The sequence below is a fragment of the Sciurus vulgaris genome (assembly GCF_902686455.1).
Source record: "Sciurus vulgaris genome assembly, chromosome: 4".
In the NCBI taxonomy this organism is placed as follows: Eukaryota; Metazoa; Chordata; class Mammalia; order Rodentia; family Sciuridae; genus Sciurus; species Sciurus vulgaris.
Window position 1 is genome coordinate 80242782 of NC_136464.1, and position 22615 is coordinate 80265396.

Sequence of the window (22615 nt, forward strand, 5' to 3'; positions counted from 1 at the left end):
CAGTCTTCACAACATCTTCTTCTCTGACTCTGACTCCCAATGTGTCCCTTTTAAAAGTACCACTGTGATACTTAAGACCAATCTGAATCACCCGCAAACGTCTCCAGACTTTTAAGATTCTTATCTTCATCACAACTTCTGTCCTTTTTACTACACAATACAATATCCACAGGTTACTTTCTATATTTTTGAAAAACAAAATAGAATTTTTAACATAATGCTAGGTTTAGTTCCATTGACTCCCCACATTGTATCCTGTGTGAGAAATTTTCACATCTGTTGATATTAAAATCAATAATAAAACTCTAACCTGCAGTTTCTCACCTTATTACATAATTTTCCTTTTTTAAAAGTGGAAAAAGAAGAAGAAAGAGGGAAGGAATGAGTTAATAAAGATGAGTTAAATATTGTCACCAATGTTCCATAAATGTTCAGGATTTATCGCAGGATCCTAGTCTGTTACTCTGGTTGATGTGTATGTTTGTATGCTAAAAAAAAAAAAAATCTATCTTGATTACTGTATCTTTGTAGAAGATATTAATGGAGATGGGGTGATGCCTTCAAGTTATTTCCTTTTATTCAAGATAACTTTGGCAATTGTGCATAGGAATTTCAGGGTTTTTTTTTTCTATTTAATCAAATATATAAACAACTTTGATAGAAATTTTATTAAATCTTTCTATAGCTTTGAGCAGTATGTACATTTTAACAACATTAATTCCTATGATCCATAAACATGGCATATCTTACCATTTTTTTCTGTTTTGCTCTATTTCTTTCATTAGTGTTTTATAGCTTTTAGTTTACGTAGATCTTTCACTCATGTGGTTAAATTCTTGACTAACAATGTTTTGTTGCTTTTGTTGCTTTTCTTGCTAATTCTAATGGAAATATTTTCATAATTTATCATTTGAATAGATTTTTTGGTATTGTAGAAAGTCACAACTGCTTTTTGTATGGTAATTTTGTATTCCGTAACTTTACTGAATTTATTATTTAACAACATTGGTGTGGAGTATTTAGAATTCTCTATATTTAAGATTAGAGTTTAATGTTAACAAAGACATTTTCATTTTCTCCTTTCCTATCAGGATTCCCTTATTTTTTGTTCCCTTGTTTTGGCTAAAACTTCTACTTCTATGTTGAAAAGATACGGTGGTAGTGGCCATTCCTGCATTATTCCTGATCTTTGCTGAAAGTCTTTAATTTTTCATCACTAGATTGTAAGTTTAACATTTATGACTTGCATTTTTTAAGTGGAATTTTTTACTGAGATTTTTGCTAAGTAATTAAAAAAACAATAAATTACAAAAACAGTTGAATTTATAGATTGTCATTACAGGTTCTGCTCATAGTGCTTTGAACTCCCTACCATTTATTTTGCATGTAAATATTCTTGTTGAGAGGACCTAGCCCTAACATTTTTTCCCTTTTTTTTTTCCTTTTATTTCACATTTCTTATTGGTGCATTATAGATATACATAATTATGGGATTTGTTATTACATATTCATACACACAAATTTAACAATTTAATTTGACCGATAACTCTCCATCTCCCCCACTTCCCTCCCTACTGCCTACTCTCTGGTCCCTTACCTCCTGATCTTCCTCTGATTTTCATGAGATCTGTCCCCATCTTTTGTTTCCTTTTTCTTCTCTAGGTCTCACATATGAGAGACATATGAGTTGTATTGTATTAAGGCATGTTCATTCTATACTTGCCCTGTTGAATAATTTTTCTCATGAAGGAATATTGAATTTTATCAAAAAATTTTTTGCACATACTGAGAAAATGACACTAATTTTCAAGAAAATACAAAGAATACTTAATTGGGAAAGAACAGACGCTTCAAAAAGTACTATTGAGAAAACTGAATATCCTTATCCCATACAATATAAAATATAACTTACAGCTGATTAAAGATTTTAATATGATACCTGAAAACATAAAGTAACTAGAAGAAAACACGGGGGAAAAAATGTCACCATAATTTCTTGGAAATTTAGTTTGGATTTGACCCCAAAACTTCAGGCAACAATAGGAAAAATAAGGAAATGAGATCCCAGAAAGCTAAAAAGCTCTGTACAGCAGAGAAAACAATTGAATGATGTAAAACACAATTCACACCAAGAACACAAATAATCCAATCAACAAATGGGCTAAGGAAATGAACAGACACTTCACAGAAGAAGATGTACAAGCAATCAACAGATATATGAAAAAATGTTCAACATCTCTAGTAATAAGAGAAATGCAAATCAAAACTACCCTAAGATTTCATCTCACCCCAATTAGAATGGTGATTATCAAGAACACAAGCAACAATAGGTGTTGGCGAGGATGTGGGGAAAAAGGTACACTCATACATTGCTGGTGGGATTGCAAATTAGTGCAGCCACTCTGGAAAGAAGTATGGAGATTCCTCAGAAAGCTTGGAATGGAACCACCATTCGACCCAGCTATCCCACTCCTTGGCCTATACCCAAAGGACTTAAAATCAGCATACTACAGAGATACAGCCACATCTATGTTCATAGCTGCTCAATTCACCATAGCCAGATTGTGGAACCAACCTAGATGCCCTTCAGTTGATGAATGGATAAAGAAACTGTGGCATATATATCCAATGGAATATTACTCTGCCATGAAGAATGATAAAATTATGGCATTTGCAGGCAAATGGATGAAATTGGAGGATATCATGCTAAGTGAGATAAGCCAATCTCAAAAAACTAAAGGACGAATGATCTCGCTGATAAGCGGATGAGGGCATATAATGGGGGGTAGGAGGGGTTAGCATTAGGGTTAGGGTTAGGTTTAGGGTTAGGGATAAGGAGGGTGGTAAGAATGGAGGAAGGAAGGACTGTATAGAGGGAAAAGAGGGGGGGGAGGGGGAGGGGGAGGGAAAAAATAACAGAATGAATCAAACAGCATTGCTCTATGTAATTTTATGATTTTCAATAAAAACAACACAATTCAGTAAGTGAAAGTATCTGCCACCCATACATTCTGCCAGCAGTGAAGATTAAAATATATAAGCAACTCAAATGACTTAGTGTCAAGAAATTTAATGACCTGAGTAAAGCATTATCAAAGTCCTCAACAACATTTCTGCAAAAAAGACAAGCAAATGACCAATAAGCATATGGAAAATGTTCCATATCACTGTAAGGGAAATGACAATTAAGACCAATATTAGATATATTCTCATACATGTTAGAACTGCTTTCATCAAAAATATGAAATATACATGTTAGTGAGTATGCATAGAAAAGAGAACCCTTATTCACTGGTGGGAATGTGGACTAGTGCAGATACTATGAAAAATGGTAAAAATAAAATGGAAAAGACTAGAAAAAGAAATAAATAGTAATTTTGTTGAAGTGACACGTGCATTCACAACGTTACACAAATATAAAAATATTATTTAATATAGTTTGCATATAAAAGTGTAAAACTCATGTGTTATGGCTTAGATATAAGGTGTACCCCAAATGCTCATGCATGAGACAATCCAAGAAAACTTAGAGGCGAAATGATTGAACTGTGAGAGCCTTAACCTATTTGGAGCATTTATCTCCTGATAGGAAAACTATATGGTGGTAGGAAGTGACTGGAAGAGGAGGTCATTGGGGGATGTATTTTTGGAGTATATATTCCATTCTTGGTGAGTGGAGTGCTGTTCCATTCTCTCTCTCTCTCTCTCTCTCTCTCTCTCTCTCTCTCTCCCCCCCCTCCCTCCTTCCTGTTTTCATGTCCTGAGTTACTTTCCTCCATTACATCTTTCCACCATGATGTTCTACCTTACCTCAAACCCTGAGCAATGGAGTCAGCCATCTATAGACAGGGACCTCTGAAACCATGAGCTCCAAAATAAACTTTTACTCCTCTAATTATTCTTATCATATCTTTTGTGAAATGGTTGACTAAATCACTGTGGATCTGAACTATAATATAGTTTTGGTTTAGAACTGAAATTGCCCCCAAAGCATCATGTATTTGAGCCTTGGTCTTCAATGCAATAATGTTCAAAGGTGGGGTACTTGGGCATTGATTAGATAGTGAGGCTTTGAAATGATCTATTTATCAATCCATTAATAGGTTCATAGCTGAGGGCTTTATTATGAGGTGGTGGAAATTCTAAGATATGGGACCTATTTGGAGGAAGTAATTCACTGGAGCTTGCCTTTAAAGGGCATTTTGTTCCTAGCATTCTCCAGTTCTTTCTTTCTTTCTTTCTTTCTTTCTTTCTTTCTTTCTTTCTTTCTTTCTTTCTTTCTTTCTTTCTTTCTTTCTTTTCTCTCTCTCTCTCTCTCTCTCTCTCTCTCTCTCTCTCTCTCTCTCTCTCTCTCTCTCCTCCCTCCCTCCCTCCCTCCCTCCCTTTTCTTTCTTTCTACTTCCTGGCTATCATGAGGTCAGCTCCTCTGTTCCATCACACCCTGTTTGCCTATATTAGTAAAACCAGCCAAACTTGTACTGGACCTTCTGAAACCACAAACCAAAATAAATCTTTCCATCATTAAGTTGATTTTCTCAGGTATTTCATCAAAGCAATAAAAAAAGAATTCAAATATGAAAGCCCTCTGACCACAACCACAGATCCTTCATGATCAGGCTTATGACTAAATAGTCAACATTATCTTTTGAGAAACCCTGCACTTACTGTGCTATTCTAAGATTCTAAACAATCCATAATTCCTTCAACTAATTATGATTTATAGATTGATTCCAGATTCTCATTAATATCTTAACATGGAAATTTTCTGCATCGATAATGTTAAGTGTATTTCTCATACTTTAGCATTTATCAAGATTACATTGCTGGGTTTGCTCTAACAAAGTATTTTTCAACATAAAATCCCAGAATACTGAATTCAGTTTATCTGAGGTTAGGCCTGAACATTTTCAGGTGATGTTAGTAAAAAGTTTTCACTTGAGTTTCATTACTGTATCCCTGTCTGCTCTCTCACTTTAAGCATATTTTTCTTATAGGAAAATCATGTTTTACAAAACCATCTCTTATAATACAGTTGTTTGGTTTTAATGGCCATTTCCTTAGATAGCAGGAAAAATATTAAATCTCTTTTTGGGGAAGAAATATTAAATTCCTTCTTTTAACTAGAACACCTAGTTAACAAAGAGCATAAGAGTAGGTGTTAAATATCTGTAATAAATGCCTTAATTGAAAATTTAATTTTGAAGGCTACACCATACTTTTTTTTTTTTTTTTTTTTTTATATTTTGCCTTCATGTATTTAAAATTTTCAGCAGGAAAAGAACATGATGGTACATTGAGTGGAATTACAACTTGCAAACATTTCAGGTGGTAATGAAATAACACAGTGATAAAGATGAGAGCACAGAGAGCTATTTCTCAGTCCCTACTTAAATTTATAATAATGAGAGTCATCATGAAGACATTTTCAGAAGATATTATAGAAGCCAGTCTAAATGTCAGACAAAAGTTTTAAAGACCTACTGTTCAATAAGTGAAGAAATGTTTGGAATAAACTTAATGTCACAATAAGTTTCAGTAATGTCACAAACTTCATTCAAATGAACACAGTTTTGTAATGCCTGCACAAAAGTATTTTGAAAGGAAGTAGATCGTGAATCAAATTTTTTAACTTAAGATTTTGAAACAGGTTGTTGCATTTGTCATACCATGTCCTATCATTGTGACAACTCTAAAAACATAGTTATAAATCAGACTAAAAGTTTAAAATATATGAAACCCACTTAGATGTCATTTATACTTATATGTATATGTTTATATGTATACATATATGTATATGAACTATAATTTGTAAAATATGAAGTTGATGGTAAAAACAAAAATTCAATTAGGCAACCAAAATAGAATGAGCATTCAAAATTCTGTTCAAACTAAGGAAAACAAAGGCAATTATCATATAATTACATAAGAGAATGTGTTAGAAAATACAACATAGTTATATAATTTACTAATATGGGAAATTGAAAATATCAAACTTTTTTTCATATCTACCCAAATGAACTACTTTCTCTATTTTTCGTCAGGATCACTTATAGCCATATCCATAATGTAGTTTTCTATGCCTTCTCTATAAATCTACTACTGGATACTAATGCTGAAATTTCAGAATCGGCCTTTTGATTATCTAAAGATACCCTAACTGGTATAAATTTATTGGATTACAGAACAAGAGTCTTAACTCTTCCTGTTTCCTGGACTTCCCCGGTAACATTACTTTACTATGGACTTATATGCCAAAATGTGGCATAGTTGGCTTCTAAAATACCCTCAAAATGTGATTCATTATCTTTCTCATGGATAAAAATCGAAGGTATAATTCTTATTTTTTACATCACACTAAGCGTTCCAAAAGATGTTGTACTTTTGGAATCCAGGAAGCTCATCAAATGTTAAATAGTAAACTTTTATGAATTGACTATTCAACAGTCTCTGGCAGGTTTTTACCTAAGCATGGTATCCAGGTATCTTCTACATGTGCCTTCGACATTCCTATCAGCATGATGTAAACAATGTAGCCAAGATTTCTAAAAGAAGAATGGATTAAGCAATGACCCTGAATAATATTTTAGGGCATAAAGCCTGTGGTACCTAACAGATGTGACAAACAAATAATGAAAATCCTGAAGGCAGAATTTAACCAAATCATACAGTTATAGGTTGGAACTTAGATATCTCCCAAGGGGTCACATGTTTGCTTACTGGGAGCTAATGGTTCTGTCTGGGGGAGTAGTTAGTGAGGGTGGAGGCCATTGGGAGGCAGTGAGTTCACTGTGGATGTACCCTTGAAAGTAATATGAGAACCTCATTTCCTTCCTCTCTTTTTCTACCTGACCTCCTTGAGGTTAGCAACTTTGCTACGTGAAATGCTCCCCACAAAGATTTTCCACTTTGCCACAGACCCAAGGTGGCTGGAAAATGTAACCATGGACTGAAACCTATGAAGCTAGGAGTTAAAATAAATTGTTCCTCATTCTAACTTGTTTATTTCAGGCATTTTGTCACAGTAATACGATTCTAACAGACATATGGCTATTACCTAAAGTGTAAACATTTTAATTCAGAGATCAGCAATGTTTTCTGTAAAAGGTCAGATAGGAAATATGTTTGTGTGTCTTACCGTCTTTCTCATAATGCTCCTATGTTATTGTGGTGTGAAAATAACAGTAGAAAATACATTTTAAAGAGGTGCAGCAATATAGCTGTATTTGCAAGAAGAGGGACAAGAGGGATTTTCCATGTTTAATGACTTAGTTTATGTACCACAAGTAAAAGATATATGTTATCAAAATGATTGAAAAAAACTATAAAGTTTGAAAAGTTTAATTTGCATTTAAAAACACAAAACATTTGAAAATAATAATGTAGTAAAAGACCGTCTTGCAAAGTATAAGAAAAATAAAGTGTGCATGATTCCATTAAGAATAGAAAAATAAATTTTAAGGCAATTACTATTAAGAGTCAGAGATATTTCCTAAACATTATGTATTAAGTTAAAGCAATATATATTAATAAAAACACATACAAACTGTTAGCATAATGTTGAAATAGAAACAATTAACCCAATGAGGTATTACATCTAGTTTGACACATTTACCAGAAAAATGGAATATATAGTTAAGAAAATTCACTTGATCATAAACAATCATCTGATTGATAATAGATGAGATAGCCTACTACAATTCATTAAATGAGGGAACTATATTCAATAAACAGTGCTCAACCAATTAGATACCTACATTCAAAATTAAAGAAGTAAACTCTAACCAGTTCTTCACTCTATATACAATAAATAATCTGAGGTTGATCATAGACCTGAACATGAATGATGAAGCTATCAAAAAAGCAAAATGAAACAAAAAAATAAAATTTCTCTTCTTGAAAAAACTAAGATAATAATGTCTTGACCATGAATAGTATTTTTAAATGAGATAAATGTCCTTAAAATATGAATAAAATCGATTTCATTAAAATTAAGCATTATTTTTTATCCAGGAGCTACATTAAAGAAGTGAAAGGCAGAGTCGGTGCTGCCAGCCGCCGCCCGCCGCCATCCAGGCCGCAGCACGTTGCCTCGGCCCCCTCTGGGCGGTCGCCTGCTCTCCGCAGCCGCCACCCATGCGGTGCTGGCCCCCAACCAGCAGCCCGAGGTCTTCTGCAACCAGATCTTCATAAACAATGAGTGGCATGATGCCGTCAGCAAGAAAACATTCCCCACTGTCAGTCCCTCCACTGGAGAGGTCATCTGTCAGGTAGCAGAAGGGAATAAGGAAGATGTGGACAAGGCCCTGAAGGCTGCCCGGGCCGCCTTCCAGCTGGGCTCGCCCTGGCGACGCGTGGACGCCTCTGACCGGGGCCGGCCGCTCTACCGCCTGGCTGATCTGATCGAAGGGGACCGGACCTACCTGGCGGCCTTGGAGACCCTGGACAATGGCAAGCCCTATGTCATCGCCTACCTGGTAGATTTGGACATGGTCTTGAAATGTTTCCGGTATTATGCCGGCTGGGCTGACAAGTACCACGGGAAAACCTTTCCTATGAATGGCGACTTCTTCAGCTACACCCGCCATGAGCCCGTGGGAGTGTGCGGGCAGATCATTCCCTGGAACTTCCTGCTCCTGATGCCAGCGTGGAAGCTGGACCCTGCCTTGGCGACTGGAAATGTGGTCGTGATGAAGGTTGCTGAGCAGACGCCACTCACCGCCCTCTATGCGGCCAACTTGATCTAGGAGGCCGGCTTCCCCCCTGGTGTGGTCAATATTGTTCCTGGATTTGGCCCCATGGCTGGGGCTGCCATCGCCTCCCACGAGGATGTGGACAAAGTGGCATTCACAGGGTCCACTGAGGTTGGCTACCTCATCCAGGTTGCTGCGGGGAACAGCAACCTCAAGAGAGTGACCCTGGAGCGGGGGTGAAAGAGCCCCAACATCATCATGTTGGACGCTGACATGGACTGGGCCGTGGAACAGGCCCACTTTGCCCTGTTCTTCAAGCAGGGCCAGTGCTGTTGCGCCAGCTCCCAGACCTTCGTGCAGGAGGACGTTTACTCAGTTCGTGGAGTGCAGCGTTGCCCCGGCCAAGTCTCCGGTGGTGGGGAACCTTTTTGACAGCCAGACGGAGCAGGGGCTGCAGGTGGATGAAACTCAGTTCAAGAAGATCCTCGGCTATATCCAATCAGGGAAGCAAGAGGGGGCGAAGCTGCTGTGTGGTGGGGGGCTGCTGCGCAGCGTGGCTACTTCATTCAGCCCGCCGTGTTTGGAGCTGTGCAAGACAGCGTGACCATTGCCAAGGAAGAAACCTTTGGGCCGGTGATGCAGATCCTGAAGTTCAAGACCATAGAGGAAGTCGTCGGGAGAGCCAACAATTCCAAGTATGGACTGGCTGCAGCTGTCTTCACAAAAGACCCGGACAAGGCCAATTACCTGTCCCAAGCCCCTCAGGCTGGCACTGTGTGGGTCAACTGCTATGATGTGTTTGGGGCCCAGTCCCCCTTTGGCGGCTACAAGATGTCAGGCAGTGGCCGGGAACTGGGCGAGTACGGCCTGCAGGCGTACACCGAAGTGAAGACTGTCACAGTCAAAGTTTCTCAGAAGAATTCATGAAGAACCATCCAGCTTCCTTCCTCATCCAGTGCCTGAGAGTCCCGAGATCAGCAAGATTTCCAAGAACGACCTATGCACATGAAAGGCTCAAAGGAGAAACGCCTCCCAGGAAATCTCTCTGGTCAAAAAAGTCCCAGAATTCCAACTGATAAACAGGGTGGACTGGTGGGGTGAAGCATCTGCAGAAAGCCTGATTTAAACTGTAACAGTACTGCTGGCTTTGAGGGTGATTGCTTACAAAACCTGGTTCATGTTTTTCCAATAAAATTTCTATTTAATTCTCAAGATTTAGATAAAAAAAAAAAATTCCAGTCCTTCAAAAATTTCTCTGTTTCAAAGAGAGTCTTAAACAATCTGTGATTTCCAGAACATTACAATGATAGGCAAAATTATAATGTATACACTAGAAAAATCATGAACTTTAGATTCAGAAATCCTAGATTTAAATTCCAGTTGTCTAACTTACTTGTATACAATATTGCACAGCCAAATTTCCCCATGTTAACTCTAGTCTCTACAAATCATTTATGCCCATTCTTTTATTTGTTCTAATTAGTTATACATGACTGTAGAATGCGTTTTGACACATCATACAGAAATGGAGTATAACTTCTCATTCTTCTGGTCATACATGTTGTAGAATCACACCAATCATGTAATCATATATGTACATAGGGTAATAATATCTGATTCATTCTACTATCTTTCTTGCCCCCATACTCTCTCCCCTCCCTTCACTACCCTCTGCCTAATCCAAAGTACCTCTATTTTTCCCTAGTCACCACCTGTTAATGTGAATTAGCATCAACATATCAGAAAAAACATTAAGCCTTTGTTTTCTTTGGGTTGGATTATTTCACTTAGCATGATATTCTCCAGCTCCATCTATATACCTGCAAATACCATGATTTAATTCTTCTTTAAGGCTAAGTAATATTTAATTTTGTGTATATACCACATTTAAATTCAAAGTAGATCAAAGAGTTAGGCATTAGAACAGAGACCCTGCACTTAAAAGAAGAAAAAGTAGGCCCAAATCTTCACTGTGCTGGCTTGGAACCTGACTTCCTTAACAAAATTCCTAGAGCACAAGAAGTAAAATCAAGAATCAATAAAAGGTATGGATTCAAACTAGAAAACTTCTTAACAAAGGAAACAATGAATAACCTGAAAAGAGAGCCTACAGAATGGGAGAAAATCTTTACCGCAGGTACCTGAGATAGAGCACTAATCTCCAGAATATATAAAGAACCCAAAAAACTCAACACCCAAAAAACAAATAACTCAATCAAAAAATGGTCTAAGGAACTGAACACTTAGCAGAAGAAATACAACTTATCAACAAATATATGAAAAAATGTTCACTATCTCTAGCAATTAGGGAAATGCAAATCAAAACTAAGATTTCATCTCACTTCAGTCTGAATGGCAATTATCAAGAACATAAGCAACAATAAATTTTGGCGGGGATGTGGGGAAAAAAGGCACTCATACATTCCTAGTGGGAATGCAAATTGGTGCAACCATTATGGAAAGCAGTATGGAGATTGCTCAAAAAACTTGGAATATAACCACCATTTGACTTAGCTATCCCATTCCTTGGTTTACACCCAAAGGACTTAAAATCATCATACAACAGTAACACAACCACATCGATGTTGATAGCAACTGAATTCACATTTATGCCCATTCTTGACATCTAGGCATTTCATAATTCACATGAAAGTCAATCATGCTATTAGAAGCCAATTGCTTTTATCTTTATTTCTTTTACAATAACCACCATTCATGTTAAACTATATAAACATTTGTATAGAAGTTAAGAAAATTGATAAATAACTACAATCATCAATTTTGGATATGAGAAACCCTACTAGATTTGGTAAAAGGACATTGAAGAGACTGTATTTCCTACATGGACCTAAGTGGGAACAAAGATCCTTTGAAGGTTTGTGCTAGAACAACAGAAAGGAAAATGATTTTTAGGTGGAGTCTAGAAAGAAAGTAGACTTAGCTAAGATCACATGAGGAAGGGAATCCTACTATTTACAGGTTTTCTAATTTAGCCCTGTCATACCTATTTCTGTTGCAATAATAGAGCTGTCTTTCAGAGAATCAGCCTTCTCATCTATGGTCTTATAGCTCCTCCGTCGAGAAATTTGACAACACTGTCGCTTTTTAAAATAATTTTGTCTTTTCAGCTGACACATAATTATTCATACTTATGGAGAACAGAGTGATAATTCATTTCATATATGTGGCATGTAATGATCAAAGCAAGGTAATTGGCATTCCCATCTCATCATTTTTATTGTCATATGCCTGCACCAATAGTCATCAAAGTACATTTAAGATTTTTGTCTAGAACTTGAAGCATAGGAGGATGAAGCCATCTCAGCAATATGAATAATGTTCTAGATAACTCATATGACAAAAAAACTATCAAATCTTTATTTTCATACTTTGTAAGATAAATAAATAAATATCCAGTAATTAAATCCAAAGAGAGAACACAACAAAACTAATAAGAGTTAAATGTTAGCTTCTTGACACACCTTCAGGGACCAAGCTTTTATCAGCATTCTAATCAATTATGATACTAAATAAGGTTATATTATAAGGCTAATTGATTTTAATTTGAAAATCATTGTGTTACTCTCACTGGCTTCCCTTTTTCTGCTCTACAGAAATATCCAATCTGCTGTAATTCTCTAGAGAATCACTGTGACCTGCTCGCAATCTCTGTTTGCACATTTGTTGATCCAGAAGGAACTCGCCAGGCTCATTTGGCATTGTAGGCCAACATAATGCCACAAAGATTGTTGCGAAAGCTCTCTCTGATGTGGAATAAAATATTCATCCCAACAAATATTCCTTGGGTCATGCTTAGATATATCACAGCAGTATAATGATAGGACCACAATCAACACTCAGTTCAGGCAAACTAATTTTCTTAGGAAGACTTCAAAGACCAACAGACAAGACCAAAGGTACTGGTGAAGTCAATTAAGTTGCAATATATATTCATTCTGATTAGTGTGTTTATATATGACAGCAGTATCCTCTGGATAATTCTTCATTTACATATATACATGCACAATCTAAGATTCAATAAAACTTGTTACTTGTACATCTGCAAATATAAACATAATTTCTACAAGTAATTTTTGAAGCTGAAATACTAGCTTGTGTATGACTTCTCATGAGTGGCCATGGCTTTGCAGTTTCAATGCAAATTTCTTGTGATTATATTCACAATTAAGTCTTTTTCTAACTAATAGGAAGTAGAATTTTGTAGTGATTATTAATTCTTTAAATTATAATTATATGTCCACATTAAATAACAGGAAGAGTACATGAATAAATTAATCAAGGATAGTTAAATACAAAACATACATTATTTTCTTTATTAGAAGGATTTATTTCACAATCAAGTATTTTCTCAAAGTTCATGTTGTGCTTTCAATGAAATAATTATGACCTATGTGCTTTATTTCTCTTCTTTCAAATCTGTAATTTTCATATACCTCTTGATTAAGTTTTCTGCTTACCTAAATATGAAACTCATAATTTCTCTTAAGAAGGACTGAAATGTAATTCAAGAAAACCACATTATATTTCCCAATTTTTCCTTAAGAAAAATGTAGGTAAATGAAAAATTGATATATATGTATATTTTTTAAAACTTTCTTAATTAAACATAATGAAAGTAATGAAAATATTAAATAGTTTATTTGAACAAGAGACAATTTATGAATTGGGAAGAACAAAAAAAATATGTAAAGAAAGAGAAGGAAAAATGTGGTTTTGGACTCCATTGAAGCACAAGGGACAGGCTTTTTAAAAATGATTGCTTCTGATTAGATGAACTTAACTTTAATTTTTTTCTAATGTAAGTGTTTACAAGAAATAGTCCAAGTTATGTTTCACTTATGTTTGCAATTCAAATAAGGTTAAAATTATCTTCATGGACTAATTTACTTTGCTCAGGGATTTTTCAGATCTGATCTCCATTTCAATTTACTTTGATGGATACATTGATTAGTGGATAGATAGAAAATGCGTGGTAAATATACTTCTTGAATATTATAAAAATCTATAATAAAGAACAGCAGTCAGGAAATATGTTCTGTAAAATGAAGAACAGAAAATATAGAGACTTTTCAAAACTAAATTATCTTATTCACCAATAATCAACTGCCATGTATAACTAAACAGAACAAAGAAAAAAATGTCAACCCATCATCCTTAGAGCGAGCCATGGAAACTATCAGTGGAAGTAAGTGTATACCATTAAACTCTATGAGAGCATGTATTTTACATATATATTTATTTATATGAATGTTTATATATATATACATGTATATGTTTATATATGGATATGATGCAATGTATATTTAGATATGCAAATGTGATTAAAATATGCAAATTTAAATTATAGATGAATATGCATGCATGATTAAAATCATGCTAATTGGGTCAATGCATACCAATTGATATATACTAATAGAGAAGGTTAATGGGACCAATAGATAAGTTAGGTATTGTCATTCATTCAAAGTAAATATTACATTCATTTAGCAGAAGATATTTTAGCCACTGAAATTCTATGAAAGATAAGGACTTCAAATTTGTTTTGAAATAGCAATAGAAACAATAAAAATGGACTTCAAATACCAAATGATCAACAGCCCACATAGTACAGTTTTGATTTGGTTGATCAGATATAGCAGATTTTTGTTTTCCTTTGAGAATGAAGAAGCACTGCAAATGTGCAAAGATAAAATAGGTGATAACATTTATGCCATATTTAGTAGTTGGAAAGAACTGATTTTCTTTATGTTCAAAACAAGAATGAGGATACAGACAATGTAGAAACAAATGCATTTCAGATATATTAGGGCTTTATTATATTTCATTAACAGTCTTAATTTCTCTCATTATAATGGCTTGTGTTTTATATGCTCCCTTAGTTGTTTAAACTTCTTAGTATCTACCTTATTGTGCTTTAAATTTTATTTAAACATCTGCATTAGAATAGATAACTTATTATGAAGAAAATATTTACAAATAACATTTTTTTAGATATCACGTTATATCTTTGTAATATAAGCTGTGCTTAGAATTGTGGTTGCTTGACATTTAAAGAATGTTATTTTAGTACAATCACTTCCAAGTAAATACAAAAAAAAATTCAAATTTATCTTTAATTCTTAGAAAATACACAGTATTTCTTAGTATTTTTACACTTTAAATGTACATGGTGGCCTGATACTAAAAGAAATTTAGACCTGGAATCCATAAACCATAACATAAATTGCTAAAAAAACTCAATTAAAAAATGAATGATCGGCAGTGGAAAGGGGTTCGGGCGCGGGGGTGGGGGGACACGGAGCGATGGCCCGCGACGGCAGCAGGGGAGGATAAAAAGCCATCACGCCGCGGGTGTGGGTGGGAGGGTGCGGTGGGCGCCCGAGCGCCACAAGAGTATGACGGGGCTGTACGAGCTGGTGTGGCGGGTGCTACACGCGCTGCTCTGTCCTGCACCGCAGGCTCACCTCCTGGCTCCGCGTTCGGTTTGGCACCTGGAGCTGGATCTGGAGGCGCTGCTACCGTGCAGCCTCCGCTGCGGTCCTAGCGCCGCTCGGCTTTACGCTCCGTGAGCCCGCGGCAGTAGGCAGGAACCGCCGTCACCACCGGCACCCGCTCCAGGGCCCGGGTCCGGCCGCCGCCCACCCCAGGCTGCGCTGGCGCGCGGACGGCCGTTCCCTGGAGAAGTTGCCTGTACTCATGGGCCTGGTGATCACCGCGGACGAGCAGGAACCCAGCTTCTCGGACATCGCGAGCATCGTGGTGTGGTGTATGGCCGTGGGTATCTCCTACATTAGCGTCTACGACCACCAAGGTATTTTCAAAAGAAATAATTCCAGATTGATGGATGAAATTTTAAAACAACAGCAGGAACTTCTGGGCCTAGATTGTTCCAAATACTCACCAGGGTTTGCAAATAGTAATGACAAAGATGATCAAGTTTTAAATTGCCATTCGGTAGTGAAGGTGCTGTCCCCAGAAGATGGAAAAGCAGATATTGTGAGAGCTGCTCAGGACTTTTGGCAGTTAGTTGCCCAGCAGCAAAAGAGAGCTACAGATTTGGATGTAGATATGTTAGACCGTTTACTTAGTTCAAATGGTTTCCCTGATCCTGATTTAGTATTGAAGTTTGGTCCTGTGGACAGCACATTAGGCTTTCTTCCCTGGCAAATCAGATTGACTGAGATTGTTTCTTTGCCTTCCCACCTAAACATCAGTTATGAGGACTTTTTCTCTGCCCTTCGTCAATATGCAGCCTGCGAAAAGCGTCTGGGAAAGTAGTGATCCCTGGTTGCATAATTTGATTTCAGGCTTTTGCAGAAAAGGACCCAAGTGACTCTGATGTTTACAAAGCACCTATGAAATCCTGTGCACACCTAGTTCATATTCCTCATAGTTTATCAACAAACACAAAAATGTGTCTTACTTGAAAGTGAGTGTATGAGTGTGTGCGAGTGTGTGTGCGTGTGTGTGTATGGAAATAAACTTACAAATGGGGGAAGTATTGGAGAATGAAATATATATATATATATATTTTTTTTTTTTTTTCTTTTCTTTGTAGGGAGAGGTACCATGGATTTAACTCAGGGGCACTTGGCCACTGAGCCACATCCCCAGCCCTATTTTATACTTTATTTAGAGACAGGATCTCACTGAGTTGCTTAGTGCCTCAATTTTGCTGAGGCTGACTTTGTTCTCGAAATCCTCCTGCCTCAGCCTCCCAAGCCACTGGGATTACAGGCATGCACCACCTTGCCCAGCTAAACCTACATATTTTAATGATAGTTCTTATAAATTCCATGATGTCGGGCTGTGGTTGTAGCTCAGTGGTAGAGAGAACTTGCCTGGCATGTGGGAGACACTAGGTTCAATCCCCAATACTACATTTTTTAAAAAGTATTGGTGTCTGAAACACAAGCCTTCTTAAGCATGCAGTATGTTCACTTATAGAAGTATCTCTCACTTAAATTTTCTAAATTATGATCAAAAGCAGCATTGTTGACATACTTTTTCTAAATCAGATTTCAAATTTATTTCTCATTTTAAGGTCATGTTTAAATTTAATTTTCTCTATTCTTGCCTTGATAATATTTGGAGGAAATTTTATTTGACAACTACTTATCTCTTTAAAAAAAACCTTAAATTTATCGATTAATTTTTCTTAATTTCTAAATAATTTTCTTGAGAGAGTAGGATCCTAGGAACAGCAGTGAGTCGCCCCATTCACAGGAGATGTTCATCAAATTTTCTTGGTTTTCCTGAGGATAACTTCTGGATCTCTAGCACTTCAGGCAAAATAATCTATGTTATATCAAAAGTACTGCCCTCAGCAGTCTGTTTCACCCATAGCTTTTCATTCCAGGGCAGAGCTTTTCAGGATATACTATGTCGCAAGCAATACTCAATAACTGCTGACCAGGCATTGTCTGCAATTTTGAGGCTGCATACACAATACATTAGTGAAGACATATTTGTGAAGATAAAGTGAGGACAGAGGCATTGTCCCAATTTATAGCAGAGCATTCAAGTGGCAGATAGCGATAGGGCTCCTGCTTTTTGATTACTGCAGTCCTTGGTAATTTCCAAAATCAACGTCATGATGATGTTATTCCAAGCTATCTCTATTTCAAGTAATAAAGCCAGGTAATACCAAAAGCAGAGGGGTGAATGGGCTCTAGTCTCAGTTCGGCTCCATAATTAGCAGCAATTACTTTTATCTCTGAGTGTTTTCCTTCAAAGCTCTTTTGTGTTTCTGTCTTTCAGTGCCACCCTGGATGATCCAGCGTGGATTTTGAATGAATGCCACTGGAGATCACCGGGCAGATCCACTTTGAATGCAGAAATCAACAATTGTCTGGCACGGTGGTGCACGCCTCTAATCCCAGCATCTCCAGAAGCTGAGGCAGAAGAACCCCAGGTTCAAGGTCAACCCCAGCAATTTAGTGAAATCCTAAGCGATTTAGCAAGACCCTGACCAGTCTGATTGGCCTGTTGGCGACTTCATCTTCCTCACACGGGAAGGGCACCAGTTGTTGCTCCCTGTCGGGCAACAAGGTCCAATGTACCTCCTCAGAGCCCACCTGAGGAGAATACCGGGCGAGCAGGATGATGAGTGTCGGCGGCAAAGGAAACACACCAGAGCTGGGAGGTCTGTCAACGCACGAGGCACAGCAGGGATCTCTGGAGATTGAAATAAGTAGACCTACAACTTTTGAGCAAACAGCAGCAATGTTTTAGGAGCTGAGATTTCACATGTAAAGCTTTGGGCCCCTACTACTTTCCTGTTTTTGTGGGGAGTAAAGGGAGGGAATGACTAAAACTGTTTGGGTTGTTGTTTGGGGAGAAGGGAGTAATTTTTGTTCTGTCTTTCCTAGTGACCAAACTTTAATTTTTTAAAATAATATATTATTAAATGGAGGTATTCTTAGTTTGAGGGAGTTGCAGAGAATGGAGTTCTGTTGCTCACTTGTTAAAAGTTTGCTCCTCTTCAGAGGAGAGAGAATACCTATCTTAAGATATCCGTCCATTTTCATTTCTTACTTCATTGTAAACAGTGTGACTTGAGAACGTTGCTCTGGAGTCTGTGTTCTGTGTTGTAAAGAACATTTGAAAAAGAACTCTTGATACACTGAGATGCAGAATTAAAAAAAAATATTAAATTAGGCAGTCAGAAGGGAAAAAAAAAGGTGAATAAATTGTATTCTTTAAAGTAAAGGTGGACAATTTACTAGAAAAGAGAAGTTTTGATTTTCTATTTCATGTAATGTTGCATAGTACCCAAAATTGGTTTAAAAATATTCCCATTAGCTATTTTTATTTAAAATGAGCATTTGAGAGAAACTACCAGGGCAGCTCTTTTCCTTAGAAGTAACCTGTTCTTCCTTGAAATAACACCTGGGATTTTTTTTTTTTTTTTCTCAGTAAATTCCACTGGTGACTTCGCATAAAAAATTAAGTAGGATTGAGGCTTGTGTGGGGGAAAATATTACCAACGTCTACAAAAATAATTTAGATTAATTTGATAGAACAGAGAACTCACTGGTTCTGTTTTTTTTTTTAATAAATAAATGATTTCTTGAAAGATGTTTAATATTTTCCCCTCACTACTGATCCTTGGACAGAAACAATTCTTTATATTTGATGGACTGTTCTCAGAAAACTCTTTCCAACAAGTGTACAGTAGTTATCTAAAATTGTACATTTAGAATGGAGTATTATAAATACTAGGTCTCAGAAGTCTGGAAAACAGCAAAAAAGACTGAATTTGGAAAGCATGGTCTGGAATTGCTTGGCAGATTCTAAAGCAATGAATAAATGTTTCAGCTTTGGATTATAAAACCCCATTTATGATTTTTAAAATACACTTGAAATAAAAATGATTAAACTAAATTTTGGTCCAGTGACATTACTTTGCACTTCATAGTTCTTTATATAACCTTTTTTAAAGTCTTAATTTATTGCCATAAGTTTTGTGTAAAGCTACAGCATAGCTAAACTTTGAGAATTTTTCATTTATTTCCCTGTGCTGTGATTCATGTTTTATTGAGAGTTTGTGTTTTTGTTTTTGGCTAATTTAAGACTGAATTTTTGCCTTTTGCAGATACGATAGATATAAATGTTATTTATAACCATTCTGGAGTATGTTCAGCTTTAATGAATTAAATTAATCGGCCAATTAAAGTGAAGGGATATAATGTTTGTTAAAATGAAGTTAGTCAAATTATCCATTGGCTTATAGCTCAGGTCCCTAAAGAGTTAATATTGAGTTATTGTGGTGTGAAAATAACAGTAGAAAATACATTTTAAAGAGGTGCAGCAATATAGCTGTATTTGCAAGAAGAGGGACAAGAGGGATTTTCCATGTTTAATGACTTAGTTTATGTACCACAAGTAAAAGATATATGTTATCAAAATGATTGAAAAAAACTATAAAGTTTGAAAAGTTTAATTTGCATTTAAAAACACAAAACATTTGAAAATAATAATGTAGTAAAAGACCGTCTTGCAAAGTATAAGAAAAATAAAGTGTGCATGATTCCATTAAGAATAGAAAAATAAATTTTAAGGCAATTACTATTAAGAGTCAGAGATATTTCCTAAACATTATGTATTAAGTTAAAGCAATATATATTAATAAAAACACATACAAACTGTTAGCATAATGTTGAAATAGAAACAATTAACCCAATGAGGTATTACATCTAGTTTGACACATTTACCAGAAAAATGGAATATATAGTTAAGAAAATTCACTTGATCATAAACAATCATCTGATTGATAATAGATGAGATAGCCTACTACAATTCATTAAATGAGGGAACTATATTCAATAAACAGTGCTCAACCAATTAGATACCTACATTCAAAATTAAATAAGTAAACTCTAACCAGTTCTTCACTCTATACACAATAAATAATCTGAGGTTGATCACAGACCTGAACATGAATGATGAAGCTATCAAAAAAGCAAAATGAAACAAAAAAATAAAATTTCTCTTCTTGAAAAAACTAAGATAATAATGTCTTGACCATGAATAGTATTTTTAAATGAGATAAATGTCCTTAAAATATGAATAAAATCGATTTCATTAAAATTAAGCATTATTTTTTATCCAGGAGCTACATTAAAGAAGTGAAAGGCAGAGTCGGTGCTGCCAGCCGCCGCCCGCCGCCATCCAGGCCGCAGCACGTTGCCTCGGCCCCCTCTGGGCGGTCGCCTGCTCTCCGCAGCCGCCACCCATGCGGTGCTGGCCCCCAACCAGCAGCCCGAGGTCTTCTGCAACCAGATCTTCATAAACAATGAGTGGCATGATGCCGTCAGCAAGAAAACATTCCCCACTGTCAGTCCCTCCACTGGAGAGGTCATCTGTCAGGTAGCAGAAGGGAATAAGGAAGATGTGGACAAGGCCCTGATGGCTGCCCGGGCCGCCTTCCAGCTGGGCTCGCCCTGGCGACGCGTGGACGCCTCTGACGGGGGCCGGCCGCTCTACCGCCTGGCTGATCTGATCGAAGGGGACCGGACCTACCTGGCGGCCTTGGAGACCCTGGACAATGGCAAGCCCTATGTCATCGCCTACCTGGTAGATTTGGACATGGTCTTGAAATGTTTCCGGTATTATGCCGGCTGGGCTGACAAGTACCACGGGAAAACCTTTCCTATGAATGGCGACTTCTTCAGCTACACCCGCCATGAGCCCGTGGAGTGTGCGGGCAGATCATTCCCTGGAACTTCCTGCTCCTGATGCCAGCGTGGAAGCTGGACCCTGCCTTGGCGACTGGAAATGTGGTCGTGATGAAGGTTGCTGAGCAGACGCCACTCACCGCCCTCTATGCGGCCAACTTGATCTAGGAGGCCGGCTTCCCCCCTGGTGTGGTCAATATTGTTCCTGGATTTGGCCCCATGGCTGGGGCTGCCATCGCCTCCCACGAGGATGTGGACAAAGTGGCATTCACAGGGTCCACTGAGGTTGGCTACCTCATCCAGGTTGCTGCGGGGAACAGCAACCTCAAGAGAGTGACCCTGGAGCGGGGGTGAAAGAGCCCCAACATCATCATGTTGGACGCTGACATGGACTGGGCCGTGGAACAGGCCCACTTTGCCCTGTTCTTCAAGCAGGGCCAGTGCTGTTGCGCCAGCTCCCAGACCTTCGTGCAGGAGGACATTTACTCAGTTCGTGGAGTGCAGCGTTGCCCCGGCCAAGTCTCCGGTGGTGGGGAACCTTTTTGACAGCCAGACGGAGCAGGGGCTACAGGTGGATGAAACTCAGTTCAAGAAGATCCTCGGCTATATCCAGTCAGGGAAGCAAGAGGGGGCGAAGCTGCTGTGTGGTGGGGGGCTGGCTGCGCAGCGTGGCTACTTCATTCAGCCCGCCGTGTTTGGAGCTGTGCAAGACAGCGTGACCATTGCCAAGGAAGAGACCTTTGGGCCGGTGATGCAGATCCTGAAGTTCAAGACCATAGAGGAAGTCGTCGGGAGAGCCAACAATTCCAAGTATGGACTGGCTGCAGCTGTCTTCACAAAAGACCCGGACAAGGCCAATTACCTGTCCCAAGCCCCTCAGGCTGGCACTGTGTGGGTCAACTGCTATGCTGTGTTTGGGGCCCAGTCCCCCTTTGGCGGCTACAAGATGTCAGGCAGTGGCCGGGAACTGGGCGAGTACGGCCTGCAGGCGTACACCGAAGTGAAGACTGTCACAGTCAAAGTTTCTCAGAAGAATTCATGAAGAACCATCCAGCTTCCTTCCTCATCCAGTGCCTGAGAGTCCCGAGATCAGCAAGATTTCCAAGAACGACCTATGCACATGAAAGGCTCAAAGGAGAAACGCCTCCCAGGAAATCTCTCTGGTCAAAAAAGTCCCAGAATTCCAACTGATAAACAGGGTGGACTGGTGGGGTGAAGCATCTGCAGAAAGCCTGATTTAAACTGTAACAGTACTGCTGGCTTTGAGGGTGATTGCTTACAAAACCTGGTTCATGTTTTTCCAATAAAATTTCTATTTAATTCTCAAGATTTAGATAAAAAAAAAAAATTCCAGTCCTTCAAAAATTTCTCGGTTTCAAAGAGAGTCTTAAACAATCTGTGATTTCCAGAACATTACAATGATAGGCAAAATTATAATGTATACACTAGAAAAATCATGAACTTTAGATTCAGAAATCCTAGATTTAAATTCCAGTTGTCTAACTTACTTGTATACAATATTGCACAGCCAAATTTCCCCATGTTAACTCTAGTCTCTACAAATCATTTATGCCCATTCTTTTCTTTTATTTGTTCTAATTGGTTATACATGACTGTAGAATGCGTTTTGACACATCATACAGAAATGGAGTATACCTTCTCATTCTTCTGGTCATACATGTTGTAGAATCACACCAATCATGTAATCATATATGTACATAGGGT

At 37.7% G+C, this 22615-nt stretch overlaps 1 protein-coding gene and 3 pseudogenes across 4 annotated transcripts in view; 3 read left to right on the forward strand and 1 right to left on the reverse strand.

Annotated features, from left to right (window-relative positions):
• LOC306658933 (aldehyde dehydrogenase, mitochondrial-like) overlaps nt 1-6505 on the reverse strand; it is a 10336-nt pseudogene extending 3831 nt beyond the window's left edge. Inside the window, exon 1 of the transcript in view lies at nt 6463-6505. The product of the transcript in view is annotated as an aldehyde dehydrogenase, mitochondrial-like (transcript). The remainder of the gene's footprint in view (nt 1-6462) is intronic.
• A 200-nt stretch (nt 6506-6705) lies between these two features.
• On the forward strand, nt 6706-9872 carry LOC306658934 (aldehyde dehydrogenase, mitochondrial-like; annotated as a pseudogene). Its single transcript has 2 exons — nt 6706-6777; nt 8034-9872. The product of its transcript is annotated as an aldehyde dehydrogenase, mitochondrial-like (transcript).
• A 5219-nt stretch (nt 9873-15091) lies between these two features.
• Nucleotides 15092-16224, forward strand: LOC306660182 (dehydrodolichyl diphosphate synthase complex subunit NUS1-like). The gene is given in 2 exon segments (XM_079138374.1): nt 15092-15157; nt 15159-16224. Coding segments are annotated over 2 exon segments (882 nt in total). The 5' UTR covers nt 15092-15106; the 3' UTR covers nt 15990-16224.
• A 1083-nt stretch (nt 16225-17307) lies between these two features.
• LOC306658935 (aldehyde dehydrogenase, mitochondrial-like) lies at nt 17308-22186 on the forward strand (annotated as a pseudogene). Its single transcript has 3 exons — nt 17308-17351; nt 17472-17570; nt 20340-22186. The product of its transcript is annotated as an aldehyde dehydrogenase, mitochondrial-like (transcript).
• The last annotated feature ends 429 nt before the right edge of the window (nt 22187-22615 follow it).